The 16,671-nt window shown below is 43.1% G+C and overlaps 1 protein-coding gene across 2 annotated transcripts in view; it reads left to right on the top strand.

The window, feature by feature from the left end:
- The first annotated feature begins 8,930 nt into the window (after positions 1 to 8,930).
- ZC3H14 (zinc finger CCCH-type containing 14) overlaps positions 8,931 to 16,671 on the top strand; it is a 55,280-nt gene continuing 47,539 nt past the window's right edge. The window contains exons 1-2 of one of the 2 annotated variants that reach the window (XM_006839585.1): positions 8,931 to 9,074; positions 9,529 to 9,571. In XM_006839585.1, the coding sequence (XP_006839648.1) occupies positions 9,039 to 9,074; positions 9,529 to 9,571 (79 nt within the window). In that variant the 5' untranslated portion in view covers positions 8,931 to 9,038. Of the gene's footprint in view, positions 9,075 to 9,521; positions 9,572 to 16,671 lie in introns of those variants that run through there. The other variant, XM_006839586.1, reaches the window with a different exon arrangement.

The raw sequence follows: 16,671 nt of genomic DNA, 5'->3' as shown, positions 1-16,671 counted from the left end.
AATGGGCATAAATATGGATCTCTTCCAATCAGTTAGACTCTTTGAAATGGGCATAAATATGGATCTCTTCCAATCAGTTGGCCTCCACTCGTCTGTCAGTTTGTCGTATTGTGGTGGCTTGTGAGTTGCTGTGATTCTGGAAACTATGCCACGAGTATTTTAAATACCAGCAGGGTTACCCATGATGGACAGGTTTCAGATGAGCTTCTAGATGAAGGCAGACTAGGAAGAAGGAGAGACGGACTACTTCTAAATATTTAGCACTGAAAACCTCATGAGTAGCAGAGAAACACTGTCAGACATAGTGCCGGAAAATGAGCCCCTCAGGTTGGAAGGCACTCAAAATGTGACTGAGGAAGAGCTGCCTCCTCAAAGTAGAGTTGACCGTGATGATACAAATGGAGTAAAGCCCTGGGACCTTCATTTGATGATGGGGCACAACTTGAAATGAAGAGAAACAGCTGGAAACATCCATTGAAAATTGGAACATGGAATATATGAACTTAGGAAAATTGGAAATTCTCAAAAATGAAATGGAATGCATAAACATCGATATCTTAAGCTTTAGTGAGCTGAAATGGACTCATAGTAAACCACGTGATTGTCAGATTCAAAATGGCCATTTTGAATCTGACAATCACGTGGTTTACTATGCCAGAAATGACAAGTTGAAGAGGAATAGTGTTGTATTCATCGTCAAAAGGAGCATATCCAGATCAGTCATGAGGTACAACGCTATCTGTGATAGGATAATATCCATGCGCCTACAGGGAAGCCCAGTTAATACCACTATTATTCAAATTTACACACCCACCACTAAAGCCAGTGAGGATGAAATAAAAAAATTCTATCAACTCCTTCAATCTGAAATTGATCAAACATGCAATCAAAATGTATTGATCATTATTGGTGATTAGAAAGCAAAGGTTGGAAGCAAAGTGGAAGGATCAATAGTTAGAAAATATGAACTCGGTGATAGAAATGATGCTGGAGATCACATGATAGAATTTTGCAAAACCAATGATTTATTCATCATAAATACCTTCTTTAGACAGCATAAGAGACTATTATACACATGGACCTCATGAGATTGAATACACAGCAATCAAATTGACTACATCCGTGGAAAGAGATGGTGGAAAAGCTCCACGTCATCAGTCAAAACAAGGCCAGGGGCAGATTGTGGAACAGACCATCAATTGCTTATCTGAAAATTTAGACTGAAGCTGAAGAAAATGAAAACCAGTCCACGAGAGCCAAAATATGACCTTGAATATATCCCACCTGAATTTAGAGATCATCTGAAAAACAGATTTTATACATTAAACACTAAAGAAAGAAGACCAGAAGAGTTGTGGGATGACATCAAGAACATTATACAGGAAGAAAGCAAAAAGTCATTAAGAAGACAATAAAGAAGAAAAAGGTCAAAATAGATGTCAGAAGAGACACTGAAACTTGCTCTCCAGCGTAGAGATGCTAAAGCAAATGGAAGAAATGAGGAGGGACGAGAGCTGAACAGAAAATTTCAAAGTTCAGCTCGAGAACACAAAGTCAAATATTACAATGAAATATGTCAAGATCTGGAGTCAGAAAACCAAAAGGGAAGAAAACGGTCAGCATTTCTCAAGCTGGGGGAACTGAAGACAAAATTCAAGCCTCGACTTTCATTGTTGAAAGATTCTCTGGGCAAAATATTGAATGATGCAGAAGGCATCAAAAGAAGATGGAAGAAATACACAGAGTCACTATACCAAAAGGAAATGGTCGGTGTTCAACCGTTTCAAGAGGTAGCATATGATCAAGAGCCAATGATACTGAAGGAAGAAGTCCAAGGTGCATTGAAGGAATTGGCAAAGAAAAAGGCACTAAGAATTGATGGAATAAAAATTGAAATCTTTCAAGAAAGTGAGGTGGCACAGGAGGCACTCACTCATCTATGCCAAGAAACTTGGAAGACAATTAACAGATTGGGAGGAGGCTAAATGTTCAAATCAGGGCATCAACTCTGAAGGGAGGCTTCCTTGCCCTCAGCTTCTTGACGTTCCTTGATTTGTAGGAGGATCTTCACCCTGTGTGTGTGTGTACATCTGTGTCTGGTCCCTCTTTATAAGACTTAAGGAAGATCGTAGAAGAATTGATGCCTTTGAGTTGTGGTGTTGGAGGAGAATACTAAAAGTGCCATGGACTGCCAAAAGAACCAATAGATCTGTTTTGGAAGAAGTGCAGCCAGAGTGCTCCTTGGAGGCCAGGATGGCTAAGCTTCGTCTCTCACACTTTGGACATATTGTCAGGAGGGAACAGTTGCTGGAGAAGGATGTCATGCTGGGTAAGACGGAGGGTCAGAGAAAAAGAGGAAGACCCCCAACGAGATGGATCGGCGAGGTGGCATCATTGATGGACTCGGGGGTGGCAGCGGTGGTGAGGTTGGCCCAGGATCGAACATTGTTTCGTTCTGCTGTGCATGGGGTCGCTATGAGTCGGTTCCGACTCGATGGCACCTGACAACAACAACAACAGTAACTCTTTAGATTTAGAACCAACCCTACTCAGTTACAACGTCACTGACATAACAGAAGATAACTCTGATTCCCAGACAGGGTCACATTCACAGACACAGGGGTAGGTCTTCAACATCTTGGGGGACACAATTCAATCCATGGTTTTATGTCTTCCCAAAGTACGCATCAGCTTGGCTGGGCCATTCTTCTCAGTGTTTGGCAGTTAAATGATGGTCTCCCATGATGTGATAAAAGAAGAAGAGGATTACAGTTGGGATGTTGTCGTTATGTGTCTTTGAATAAGTCCTGACTCATATTGATCATGTATAGTGTTTCCAAAGAGCAGTTTGTTGGTTTGAACCTCTACCTCTTGAGATCAGAAGTCTAGTGCTTATCCCATAAAGCCACATCAAGACTCCAAGATCTACATATGGGAGATCCCCAAGGGTGTGGCATACAGTAGCTTTCTTGTATTACAAGAGAGAGATGTGAACAGAGAAAAAGGGACTTGCTACCACCAAGAAAGAAGAGTAGCGAGTGGAATGTGCCCTTTGGACCTGAAGTCCCTGCACTCTAAAGCTCCTAGGTCCAGGGAACAATGGATACTAAGACACATGGAGATCTCCAAGGAATGCCTGCCTACCGATACCGAAAGGAGACAAGGACCTTTCCCCAGAGCTGGCACTCTGAAGTCAGACTTCAAGTCTCCTAAACCGTAAGAGAATAAAATTCTCATTGCTAAAGCTACCCATTTGTGGGATTTCTGTTATAGCAGCACCAGATAACTGAGACACATAACATTGTCCTAATAGTCAAGCGAATTTTGAGTGTGTCATAACAAAATTTCTCTGTTCTTGAATACATTTTAATGAATACATTCTGTGTTCTTTACAAAATATTCTCTAAATATGGCCTGAGAATTCTGTATCCAATAATGGTAAGATACAAGGAGCTCTGGTATCAAAGGGGTTATGAGTTGGGCTGCTAACCTCAAGGTCAGCAGTTCGAAACTACCAGTCGTTCCTCAAGAAAAAGATGAGGTTTCTGCTCCCATAAAGATTTACAGCTTTGGAAACCCTGCAAAGGTCCCTATGAGTTGGAACCAACTCCACAGCACATCACCACTACTACAACCAATGGTAACATACGGTATTACTCTTACTCGGAATGAAACAGAAATAGAAAACAATTTACCTATCTATAGGCATTGGATTGTGAGGGTCTTGAAAGCAAGGACTTGGTTTTCTGGCTCCCAGCAGTGTCACGCTAAATATGAGCATTTACTATCTCATGGTGCTGTAGGATCTACACTGGGCTTCAAACCACAAGGACAACAGTTCAAACCCACCAGCTGCTCCTCTGAAACCCTATACAAGTCACTATCAGTCAAAACTGGCTCAACAGCACTAAACAGCAATTTGTTGTTGTTACGTGCCGTGGAGTCAGTTCCGCCTCATAGCGACCCTGTACAGGGTTTCCGAGGCTGTAAATCTTTATGGGAGCAGAAAGCCTCATCTTTCTTCCACGGAACCACAGGTAGTTTCGAATTCCTGTACCTGAGCGACTCAAATCAACCCTGTATAGGGTTTCTGAGGTGTGTCTGGTGAGTTTGAACAACCAACCTTGAGGTTAGCAGTCCTGTGCTTATCCTACAGTGCCACAAACTAATGTCACACCATGTCATAGATATGAAAACTGAGACGCAGAGGGGCTAGTTGCCTAAGGACTCAGAGGGAGTGGCAGGCCATCTGACTCCCATGACCTTGTTCTTATTCGCAGACACTCTGCTTTACTGCCTTTCATCAATACTCAACGACAGTGTGATCTCTCTTTCTTTTTTTTAACTTTTTACTGTAAATTGAGTGAAGGTTAACAGACAAGATCATCAGCTTTACCCTCAACCAATCTTGCCTTTTACGTCATCTCAATGATTACAATCCCTTTTCTACAAGAAAATTTCCTGCTTCCTCCCTGTGGATTCCCTTTGACATCTTATTTTTCACAAATCAACAAAGCAAAAATATGTGATGGACACACACAAAACAAAAAATATATATTCATTTAAATGTCCAAATGGCACATTTTGCAAGCTTGTCCTACCTACAGGCACACAGTCTTTCTCAGTCCATGGGTCTACTGTCTGCTGCTGGATAGCGTGATCTCTTGCTTTAGCTCTGATAAATGCTTTCGTTACTGAGGTCTTTAATCATTTATTCAACAAATAGTTAATGGGTGCTTATTATGTATTTAAGGAGCCCTGGTGGTACTGTAGGATAAGCATTGGACTACTAACCAAAAGGTTGGCCGCTCAAACCCACCAGCTGCTCTGCAGGAGAAATAGAAGTTTCTGCTCCTAGAAAGACTTACAGTCTCAAAAACCCTATATGTGGTCCCTATGAGTGGGTTTATGATATGGTGCTGTAAGATAAGCACTGGACTGAAAGTTCAGTTTGAGCTGCAACGTCAGCAGTTCAAACTTATCAGCTGCTACTTGCGAACCCTATACAAAGTTGGCATGAGTCAGAACCAACTCGATGACACTTAACAAGTGTGGCACTGTAGGATAAGCACTGGACTGCTAACCACAATGTTGGCAGTTCAAAGCCACACGTTTCTCTGAGGGAGAAAGGTGAGGCTTTCTGTTCTTGTAAAGATTTATAGGTTCGAAAACTCTATACAGGGTCTCTGTGAGTCAGAACTGATTCTAAGGCACTAAATAACAATAGCATCCTGGACGAGATTTTGGAGATAATAGAAAGACCTGCTGAGTATAGTGTTGTAGGATAAGCACTGGACTTTGAACAACTAGATCAGGGGTTCAAACCCCCCAGGTGCTCCTTGGGAACTCTGTACAGGGTCACAATGAGTCAGAAGCAACTCCATGGCATTTAGCAACAACAACGTAAGTTTATGATTTAGGGAAGAAACACATACAGTTGACATTATAGAATAAAAGCAGGTTTCAAAAAGTTTGTGGAAAAATTCTCTTTTAATTTAATTTTCCCACAAACTTTCTAAAGCCCCTCATATATGAAGTGTCATACTACTTGTTCCCAACTCGATGTTAGAGGCATTGAGAAAATTATGAAGGGATCAGGTGACAGACAGACCCTAGGTGACCTCCATGACTCTTGTCTCTGTTATAATCCTTTGTTTTTGGAGGTAAGGGAGACCTGTGGCTTTCTTCTAGTAAGCGAATATGGCAACAGTGAAGAGGTGTTTCAGGTGGAATTGGGTCTTGAATCAGTTGAGTTTGATTCAGGCCCTGAGTTGTTGTTGTTATGTGCCGTGGAGTTGGTTCCGACTCATAGCGACCCTGTACAGGCTTTCCGAGGCCGGAAATCTTTACGGGAGCAGAAAGCCTCATCTTTCTTCCGCAGAACAGCTGGTAGTTTCGAACTGCAAACCTTGCAGTTAGCAGCCTGATTCGTAACCACTACGCCACCAGAGGTCCTTAGGCTCTGAGTGGACCTGCTTTAATCAGGTGAAAGCCCTCATCAAGCTGAGAAATGTTCTTTGCCAGCTTGATAAACGAGCAGTCTTGCTGGAGAAATGTACCTGCAAGGTACTGAGGGCAAACCTGAGAACAGCCAGCAAAAAGCCAGGATCTTGGCTCCAAAAGTCTCAAGGAAATTACATTCTTTCAACAACCGGAATGAGTTTAGAAGCAGATTCTTCTTCCGTTAGACCTCCGGATGAGGAGCAGCCTGGCCACCACCCTGATTCACCCTGGTGAGACTTGAGCAGAAGGCACAGCTCAGCTGTGCCTGGACCCACGGGAACTGTGAGATAACGTGTGACGTTTTTTAAAAAAATGTGTGATTATTTGTTGTGCAGCAATGAATAAATAGCACAGATCACTCTCAGTAATCAGCATTGGGGAAACCGGAAACCTCTGTGTGTACTCTCGTTCCCAGGTTTTATGAAAATGATTGAGACAATGAAGCTGCAATGGATAGAAATTAGTAGGTCAAGAGTTGTTGTTGTTAAGTGCTAGTGAATCGATTCCGGCCCATAGCGACCCTGTATAGGGTTTCTGAGGAGCAGCTGGTGAGCTTGAACTGCCAACCTTGCAGTTCAAATGGCTTTGCAGTCTGGCGCATTAATCTACAGCACCACACCAGAACTCCCAGGTCAAGAGTTGTTGTTAGGAGCCATCGAGTTGGCACCGACTCATAGCAACCCTATGCACAACAGAACAAAACACTGCCCAATCCTGGGCCAACCTCACTACTGTTGCCACGCTTGAGTCCATCGATGCTGCCACTTGGCCAATCCATCTTGTTGAGGGTCTTCCTTTTTATCTCTGACTTTCCGCCTTACCAAACATGAGATCCTTCTCCAGCAACTGGTCCCTCCTGACAATATGTCCGAAGTATGAGAGACGAAGTTTGGCCATTTTGGCCTCCAAGGAGCAATCTGATTGCACTTCTTTCAAAATGGATCTATTGGTTCTTTTGGCAGCCCATGGCACTTTCAATATTCTCCTCCAACACCATAACTCAATTGCATCAATTCTTCTATGGTCTTCCTTATTCACTGTCCAACTTTCACATGCATATGAGGTTATTGAAAATACCATGGCTTGGGTCAGGTGCACCTTAGTCTTCAAGCTGACATCTTTGCTCTTCAACACTTTAAAAAGGTCCTGTGCAGCAGATTTGCCTAATGCAATACATCGTTTGATTTCTTGACTGCTGCTTTCATGCATGTTGATAGTTGATCCAAGAACAATGAAGTCCTTGACAACTTCAATCTTTTCTCTGTTGATAAGAATGTTGATTGGTTCAATAGTGAGGATTTTTGTTTTCTTTACATTGAGATGTAATCCGTACAGAAGGCTGTGCTCTTTGATCTTCATCAGTAAATGTTTTAAGACGTCTTTAATTTCAGCAAGCAAGGTTGTATCATCTGCATATCGCAGGTTGTTAATGAGTCTCCCTCCAATCCTGATGTCACATTTTTCTTCATAGAACCTAGCTTCTTGGATTATTTGCTCATCATACAGGTTGAATAAGTATGGTGAAGGAATACAACCTTGTAGCACACCTTTTTAAATTTTAAACCTATCAGTGTTCCCATGTTCTGTTTGAACAACTGCTTCTTGGTCCACGTACAGACTCCTCATGAGCACAATTAAGTGTTCCGGAATATTCATACTTTGCAATGTTGTCCATAGCTTGTCATAATCCACACAATTGAAAGCCTTTGCGTAGTCAACAAAGCACAGGTAAACATGTTTGTGATTATTCTGTGCTTTCAGCCAAGATCCATCGGACATCAGCAATGATATAGGGTTTTCAAGGTGTGCCTGGTGAGTTTGAACAGCCAACCTTTTGATTAAGTTGGCGTTGTGGTCCAGTGCATTATTCTACAGTGCCACAGGACTTCCAGCAAACAATTCCAGTGGGGGTGGAAAGAAAATGATGAAGACTTCAGTTCTGATTTTGGAGAAAATGCCAGCCATGCCTGTGGTCAGCTGGAGCCTGGGAGTGGAATTGAAATGAGAACTTGGGTCTGATGGAACAAATGGTTCTCATCAGCAGTAAGGTGACAGCTAACATGCTGAGAACAAGAGTTCCCCAAAAGAGGCACTGAGAGATAGGAGTAAGATCAGGACTCAATTTTGGGGACACACCACTGATGGGCTTGGTGACTGGGAGGCAGAACCAGTCTCAGGAAAACCAGCGCATGCGTAGAGTTAAAGAAAGCATGCTCATAGACTGGTTGTTTGCTGGCTATTCATTTCCACCTCCAAGTGTAAATGTAACGAAACCTCTGCACTGCTAACCGCAATATCAGCAGTTCAAACCCACTAGCCTCTCTTCAAGAACTAACTGTGTAAGTGCTGACAAGTGATCCTCTGTAGGCTTCCGAGGAACAGCTGGTGGGTTTGAACCGCTGACTTTGCGCTTAGCACTCCAACAGTACCAAACCAGGGCTCTGATGGATAAATTGGTGTTAAGTGCCGTGGAGTCGGTTCTGATTCACAGCGACCTTGTATAGAGTTTCCAAAGACAGCTGGTGAGTTTGAACCGCTGACCTTGTGGTTCAAGCCGACCTTGCGCCCCAGCGCTTATCCTACAGCACCACACTAGGCATCGTTGTTAAGTGCCGTCCAGTCTATTCCAACCCATAGCGACCCTGTATAGGGTTTCCGAGGAGCAGCTGATGAGCTTGAACCACCGACCTTGAAGTTCAAATGGCTTTGCAGTCTGACGCATTAAGCCACAGCGCCACACCAGGAAGGGAACCTGAAAGGCTCCCAGGGACTCAAGAGGGCTTCGGTACTTTTCACCACCAGCAGAGAGCGCGGGAGCTCAGACTTGGCCGCTCGGGCTCGCGCATGCGCAGTCCCACCCGCTCGGCCCCGCTCACTCCCGTGCGCTGGTCGGCGGGGGCGGGGCACGCAGTGCGCGCGGCCGGGGGCGGAGCGGCGGTAGCGGTGGCGGGTCTGCGGAGTGGAGTCGCGACGGGCTCCGGGTAAGCTTAGCGCCGCCAGTCTCCAGTCCGCCGCCCGCCGCCCGCCGCGGAGCCATGGAGATCGGCACCGAAATCAGCCGCAAGATCCGGGTGAGGCCCGTGTCAGCTGGCGCCGGGCGGGGGCGGGAAACGGGTCTGGGGTCGGGTCGCGGCGGGCGGGCGGTTGTCAGGAGTAACGGGGACGGCGGGCCCGGCCTAGCCGCCGCGGCCTGGCGTATCCACCGGCGCTCCAGACGGGCTCCGGGCCGGGCAGCTGCGCCTGGGGCCTGGGCGCCGACGCGGCCTGGGACTGCGCGACCGGCTGCAGGTGAGGAAGGAGTCCCGGGGAAACGGAAGGACGCCTGCCAGCCGGGTGAGAAACGCACTGGGGTCGCGGCTGGAGGGGGCGCCGTGGGGGCGGGGGGCCGAGGCGCCTCCCCGCCCCCACCTGGCCGTCTAGGGACCGAGGAGCTGCGCGCACCTTCCAAGCTGCCTCCGCGCTGCAGAGTCGTCTTGTTTCCTAAGAGCCGCCTTTCTCATCCGCACGTTTTTTCCCCTCCCTCAGAGTGCCATTAAGGGGAAATTGCAAGAATTAGGAGCTTATGTTGGTAAGTTTTTTTTGCTGTTAGCCTAATAACATGTAGACTTTGCAGCTCGTTGCGTTTTAGTGAATGTATTTCTCCCATCGTCTCTTTGGAGGGAGCCCTCTTACCTTTCCCAAATCTTGTTTGTTTTATTGACTTTTTTCTTTCTTCAAACCTCCTCGAAATACGGTGTTGGGAAATTGGTTGCCTCTTTTCAGGGTCTATCATGTTTTTCCTAATGTTGGTCTGGTTTTCTTTTGTTTTCCCTAGTCTCATTCCTTTTCCCATGACATTTGTCTTCAGACTGTTATTGTGCATATGGATATTTGAGGCTTCCTGGCATTTGCCTTAAATGGCTCAGTGCGTTTTGTTTTTAGATCACTATATTTTCTTCCAATCTCTTTTTTTCTGCCCTTGGAACAGTAATTTCCTCTCCCTCCTTCTGTGGTTTATACTTGGTGTGTTTACTGTGGACCAGTTACTATGTTTATTGTTGTTTTATTAATTTATAAGAAATTCTGCAGGTGAACGTTGGAAGGTATGAGGTAAGATCTTCAGTTGTACGAGTCAGGAGACAGACTTTGAATGCTTACTTGAGCAAGCTTTATGGTCAACACCTGGATCTGTTTGGCTCCAAAACCAATGTATCCTATAGCTCAAACTCGCCACATATGAGAGCAATTCAAAAGGACTCGAGAGTCTCTTTAAGAAAAAGCTATTTATATAGTAATGCTGAGAAAATAGGAGTCCTGGTGTGGCTCTGTAGGATAAGCACTGGACTGCAAGGTCTGTGTGGTTTTGAACCTCAAGGTTTGTGGGTCACACCCACCAGCCACTCCTCAGACACACAATGGGGTATCTATGAATTGGAATTGACTTGATGGCACATAACAAGATGGTAAGAAGTCTGGTGGTGCTGTGGGTTAGGCATTGGGCTGCTAACTGGAAGGTTGGTAGTTCAAACCCACCAGCTGCTCCAAGGGAGAAGGATTTTGCTGTCTGCACCCATAAAGATTTATAGTCTTAGAAACTCTGTTGTTAGGAATTGGAACAGACTTGGTTGCAATGGGTTTGGACTACGATGGTATTTGTCATTTTTCGCTGTGTTGACATTTCAGTTATCTCCAAGCAGTGGTGGATAAAATAAATCTGGAACACTTTAACTCAAGATGGTCACATCAAACTCATGCTTGAAATCATTGTAATATTCACTGTCCCCACCCCCCATTTGAAAAAAAAAAAAAAAAGTTTAAAGAATGACATCGCATTATTTTAAACCCTGGCCCTTGCCTATCTCTTTTGAATATTCATTGTGAGGTAATAGAAAGTAGTTTGTATACTGAGTAGAACTGTATGAGGGGGCTTTAAAGAGTTCATGGAAAATGTGGCATTAAAACACAGTAGAATTTTTCCATGAGCTTTTTGAAGCCCTTCCTCTATGTGTACCCTGAAGCCCCTCTGTATAATGAAGTATGTTGTCTTGTAAAAGCAAAACAAACTGGTGTGATTGAGTTGAGATCTGAATTAGCCACCTTTTGAATGGAATACCATTTTTAAAAAACAACTCATTTGTTGATAATGTATATAGCATATATGTATTGTTGTTGTTGTTGTTATGTGCCGTGGAGTCGGTTCCGACTCATAGCGACCCTGTACAGGGTTTCCAAGGCCGTAAATCTTTACGGGAGCAGAAAGCCTTCTCTTTCTCCCGTGGAACAGCTGGTAGTTTCGAACTGCTGACCTTGCGGTTCACAGCCTGATTCGTAACCACTACGCTACCAGAGCTCCTTGCATATATGTATAGCATGTTGATAATGTCTACAGTGGATACCGCATGTACTGTTCAGTGACACTGATCTAAGTTGTGTGGCCATTCTCATTTTTTAAATGGTCCTTTCCCCTTCACTCATTGCATGCTAACTATTCTATCTAATCTCTAGTTGGTTTTGTCGATTTGATCCCATTTAGATAGTTCTTAAACGAGCATAATGTTCAAGGCCTACATTCTTTACTGATTAAGCTAAATTATTGTTTGGTTTAAAGGTATTTGGGGTTTAAGATAGAAAGGTTTTCTCAGAGCAGTAGTTTGGAGACTTCATCTGGCCTTAATGGCTCCAGAAAGTCTAGATTCCCGGAGAATTGGAGATTAGTCTGTATTTCCCCCACTTTTTTTTTTTTTTTTTGCATTTTTGTTATTATCTGAATCAACTCACTTTATTAAAAATGTCTTACTTTGAATTGAGTGAAGGTTTACAGGACAAGGCCCACATTTAACAGATCATACACTCTGTGTCATTACAATGATTACAATCACAATCAGGATTCTGATATAGAATCTTTGATTAAAATGTGGAACATCATTTTAATGATGTTAGGTATTTGGCAGATGACTTCTTGAAAGTGAACAGAAGAGAAGAACTAATAGTCATTATTGCCAATGACAAAAGTAAACATTCAAATGAAAGTAAACATTGTGGAGGATTTGTGTCTACTTTCATGGTCTCAACAGCTTCCCACTATTTAAAGACCTTTCTGTTGAAATCAGTGGTGCTATCAGTGAATGCGATTTTTTAATGAAATGTGCCACATGCCCACAGTTTATGTGGCTCATTGAGCAGGTATTTTTTTAAAAAGCTAGTGCATACTGTTAGGATATTATGCATGCTAAAAAAATCAGTGGGTTTTCATGTAACAGTTCAAAACCAAACCAGACCTTGATTTAAGTTTAAGAATTTACGTTGCAGTTTTAACCTTTTTAAAAAATTACCACTTGTCAAGTTTTACTAGACTATCACAGAAGGATTACCCACATTATCACTTGAAAAGGCTATATAAAATGCTCCTCTTTCCTAACTACATATCTGTGTGAGACCTGATCTTGTTCTTCAGCCAAACCAATTTTGTTATTAAGCACCGTCTCGCTGGTTTCGACCCAGAACAACACCAGGTAAGGTTTCCGAGGCTACAACTCCACTGGAGCAGAAAGCCTCATTGTTCTCCCTCAGAGTGCCTGATAGGCTTGAACCACCGACGTCTTGGTTAGCAGTCCAATGCTCATCGTACTACACCACAGCATTTCATACCAAATGAGACTCAAACTTTTCTTTTAAGCGAGATTTTAAAGAAATTAGTAGAAACATAATACAAGGTAACTGAACAAGAAATCATCTTCTAAAAAATACATGATTTTCATAGAATGAACGTTATTTAACAGACTGGGTTTATTATTAACATGTAAGCCAAGCCAAATTTAACTCCCTGCCATTGAGATCCTTCTGATTCATAGGGCCCCTACATAAGGTTTCTGAGACTGGATCTTTACTGGAGCAGACAGCGGTTTGTGAGATTGAACTGCCAACCTTTGGTTAGCAGTCCAGTGCTTACCCTACTATACTACCAGGGCTGTATTATCTTTTTTAAGAATTCTGTGTTTTAGTTTCTAGTGTGAACGGAATAGATACAACCTATGTAAACAAATGATTTTTGGGGTTTTTAATCGTTGTTAAGAATGTAAAGGTGACCAAGACTCATAAATTGAGAATTGTTTATTTACGGAGTACCTGGCATGGTCTGGGCACATTTCCTAAGTAATTGAGCTCAGAGAGGTTAAAGGTGAAGCTGAACCAGAACTTACTTTTTTTCATTCCTTTAACATTTGATGGATGCCACCTGTGTACCAGTACGTTGCTTTGGATCAAAAAGAAATCCACAGAAAACCTACACTAAGAATTTTCTTTATTCTGGTGTGGTGCTTTAGGATCAGCATTAACTGGGAACTACAAGGTTAGCAGCATTCCAAATCTACTAGCTGCTCCTCAGAAACCGTATACAGGGTTGCTATGAGTTGGAATTGACAAAGTGGCACTGAATAACAGCACATGAAAGGAGAAATGTGTTCGAGTCTAAATTCATTCTGATTAATCACTGGTATTTATTGTTGTTGTTAAGTACCGTAGTGTCAGTTCTGACTCATAGTGGCCCTGCACAGGGTTTCTGAGGCTGTAAATCTTTATGGGAGCAGAATGTCTTATATTTCTCTCACGAAACAGCTGGTAGTTTCGAACTGCTGACCTTGAGGTTAGCAGCCCAATTCGTAACCACTACGCTCCCAGAGCTCCTTGCGATTTATTTACAGGTGGTTGGTGGTTATTTGTCGTGGAGTCAGTTCCGATTCATAGTGAACCCTGTACAGGGTTTCCGAGGCTGTAAATCTTCACGGGAGCAGAAAGCGTTACTTTTTTCCCGCGGAACAGCTGGTAGTTTCGAACTGCTGCCCTTGCAGTTCACAGCCCGATTCGTAACTACTGTGCTACCAGAGCTGATTTATAGGTTGTTGTTGTGTGCCGTGGAGTTGGTTCCGACTCATAGCGACCCTGTACAGGGTTTCTGAGGCTGTAAATCTTTACGGGAGCAGAAAGCCTCATCTTTCTCCCACGGAACAGCTGGTAGTTTCGAACTGCTGACCTTAAGGTTCGCAGCCTGATTCGTAACCACTACGGATTTATAGGTAGCAGTTATTAATCAGATTGAATTTAGACTCAAAACATGATTGAGTCATTTATAGAAGCAACCCTGGCAGTGCAGTTAAGTGTTTGGCTGCTAACCAAAAGATCAGCAGTTTGAACCTACTTGGGCTCCATGGGAGAAATACTAGTAATCTTTTCCTATAAGGATTACAGCCTCGAAAACCCTATGGGGCAGTTCTACTCTGTCACATTGGGTTGAGATGAGTCAAGGGTTGACTCGGGACCTTAGAACTATAGTCTAGTATGACAGCTAAGTCAGTTATCTTAACATAGTTCACAAATACATGCTCTAAGCTCATTTGTGGTAAGTAGCCATGGGGCTTTTAACAGCTAGTGCATATCCACCTAAGAAGTAATATTGGCTTTTTCTTATCTGGAACAAAGAAGTATGAAGAAAATCAAAGACTCGGTGACACAATTCGTCCAAACGACTAATGGAACATGGAAACCATAGCCACCGCTTCCCTGAGACCAGAAGACCTAGGTGATGCCTGCCTCCCACTACTGACTGCTCTCATCAGGATCACAGAAGGCCTTGGACAGAGTAGGGGGAAAATGTACAACAAAATTAAACATCATAGAGAGCAGACACACTGGTCTGAAAAGATGTGGCCCTTTAGACACTCTTTTAACCTAGAGTTGAACCCACCCCTAGGGATCACCTTGCAGTCATACAACCAACAGGCCTACAAAGGTGAACAGTCACATTCATGAGGCATGTACTCAGCAGAGTAACAAACCACACAAGACCAAAAAGGCAGCATTTGTCCATGAACAAATCGCAGAAGGCAGGAAGGAATAGGAAGGAAGGAAAAATGGAAATGGACAGCCTAGGTGAGAAATGGAAGGAATGCTGTTAACATTGAGATTGCAACCAATCTTGTGAAACAAGGTGTATAAATTGTTGAATGGTGAAGTAATTTGCTCTGTGAACTTTTAACTCAAACAGCAATTAAAAAAAAAAAAAAATGGAAATAAGAACAACATCGTTAATAGTCTACACACAGGGCCAGATATCAGAACCATCCAAGGACCAACTACCATTGCTAGCTACTAAGAACAGTTGTCAAAAATCTCAAACCAAGAATTTTAAGTTTGCTAAAAATCTAGGAAATGTAATCATAGGAAAAATAATAGGTTATTTTTATCTTTTTATTGTGAATTGAATGAAAGTTTGCATCCTGGATGATTAGTTTTACACTCAAGAATCATACACATTTTGTTTTCATCTCATTGATTGTGGTGATTATGGTAAGCACTGGGCTGGTAACCACAAGGTCGGTGTTTCAAACCCATCAGCTGCTCTTGGAAACCTGATACAGGGTCGTGATGAGTCCGAATCCCAGTGGAACATCACTTACCTCACTAGCCTCATGTGTTTGCTGTTTGCATTCTTCCTCCTTTCCTAAACCCTTCCAGAACTTTGTCTTTGGGTGAATGCTGTTCTTTTATTTCAAGTGGCTGATTAGTCTAATGTTTGCTTCGTCACTAAAGTTATCATTCCCTTAATTGACCTGTTTATTGTTTGACTGAAATTTAAGCCAGTGGTGAGTTCACTTCCAGACATGAAGGGTAGTTGAAGGGGACAAGCTCAGGGAGCCCACCACTCTCGATTTGACCTGTATAGTTGATCTTTTTAATGATTTTCTCTCTCCCCAGGACCTTCTAATGTGATCCTTTTCAGAGCATTTGATGGTGATAGCTGAGAAAATATGTATTTTATAGTTTTCAAAGCTCTTTTAAATAGCTTCATTTGTTCATGAATACGGTGCTGGGATAAGAATGGCAGGTAGTATATTACTCCTTTTATAAATACAGAAATGGGAGTCGTGGTGTGGCGCTGTAGGATAAGCACTTGACTACTAACCATGAGGTTAGCAAGTTTAAATCCACCAGCCGGTCCTTGGAAACCCTATACAGGATCACCATGAGGCTGAACCGACTTGACGGCACTTAACACCAAACAGCTGGTAGCAGATTTAAGACTGAAGAATCCAGGTTCCTTGGGTCCTTGATGTTTCGGTTAAATATTAACTTCACAAAGGGAACTTGCTGAGCCGAGTTAGCAAATGGTGAGAAGTCACTTGTGTGTGCCCCTTTGCAATGTTACCACATTTTCAGCTTGTCTACTTGATGAGAAGTCTTGAGGGCAGAGACTTCATGTTTATTGTGCTGCTGTGGCCTAGCAGAGACCCTGATAGTTTGTAACCTGAGGTCACCATTAGGCTCTATTTGAAATAAAAGTGACTATGTTCATAATTCCAGTCCTGGTGTGGCGCTCTGGGTTAATGCATCAGACTACAAAGCTGTTTGAACAAGGTCGGTGGTTCAAGCTCACCAGCTGCTCCTTGGAAACCCTGTACAGAGTCGCTATGGGTTGAAACCAATTTGATGTCACTTAACAACGACAATGTTCATAATTAGCTATACTGTTATCTTTTTGTGTATATAAACAAGGGGGAACCTGGTGAGTCTAGAGTGTAAGCACTGGACTATGAACCACGAGGGAGAAAGATGAGGCTTTCTAAAAGCTCCCACAAAGATTCACAACCTTGGAAACTCTGTATAGGGTTTTTGTGAGTTGGAACCGAATTGAAA

Source organism: Chrysochloris asiatica, unplaced genomic scaffold (genome assembly GCF_000296735.1).
Source record: "Chrysochloris asiatica unplaced genomic scaffold, ChrAsi1.0 scaffold00025, whole genome shotgun sequence".
Classification (NCBI taxonomy): domain Eukaryota; kingdom Metazoa; phylum Chordata; class Mammalia; order Afrosoricida; family Chrysochloridae; genus Chrysochloris; species Chrysochloris asiatica.
The sequence above is the reverse complement of the archived record's forward strand: the minus strand, read 5'-3'. Positions and strand labels throughout refer to the sequence as shown.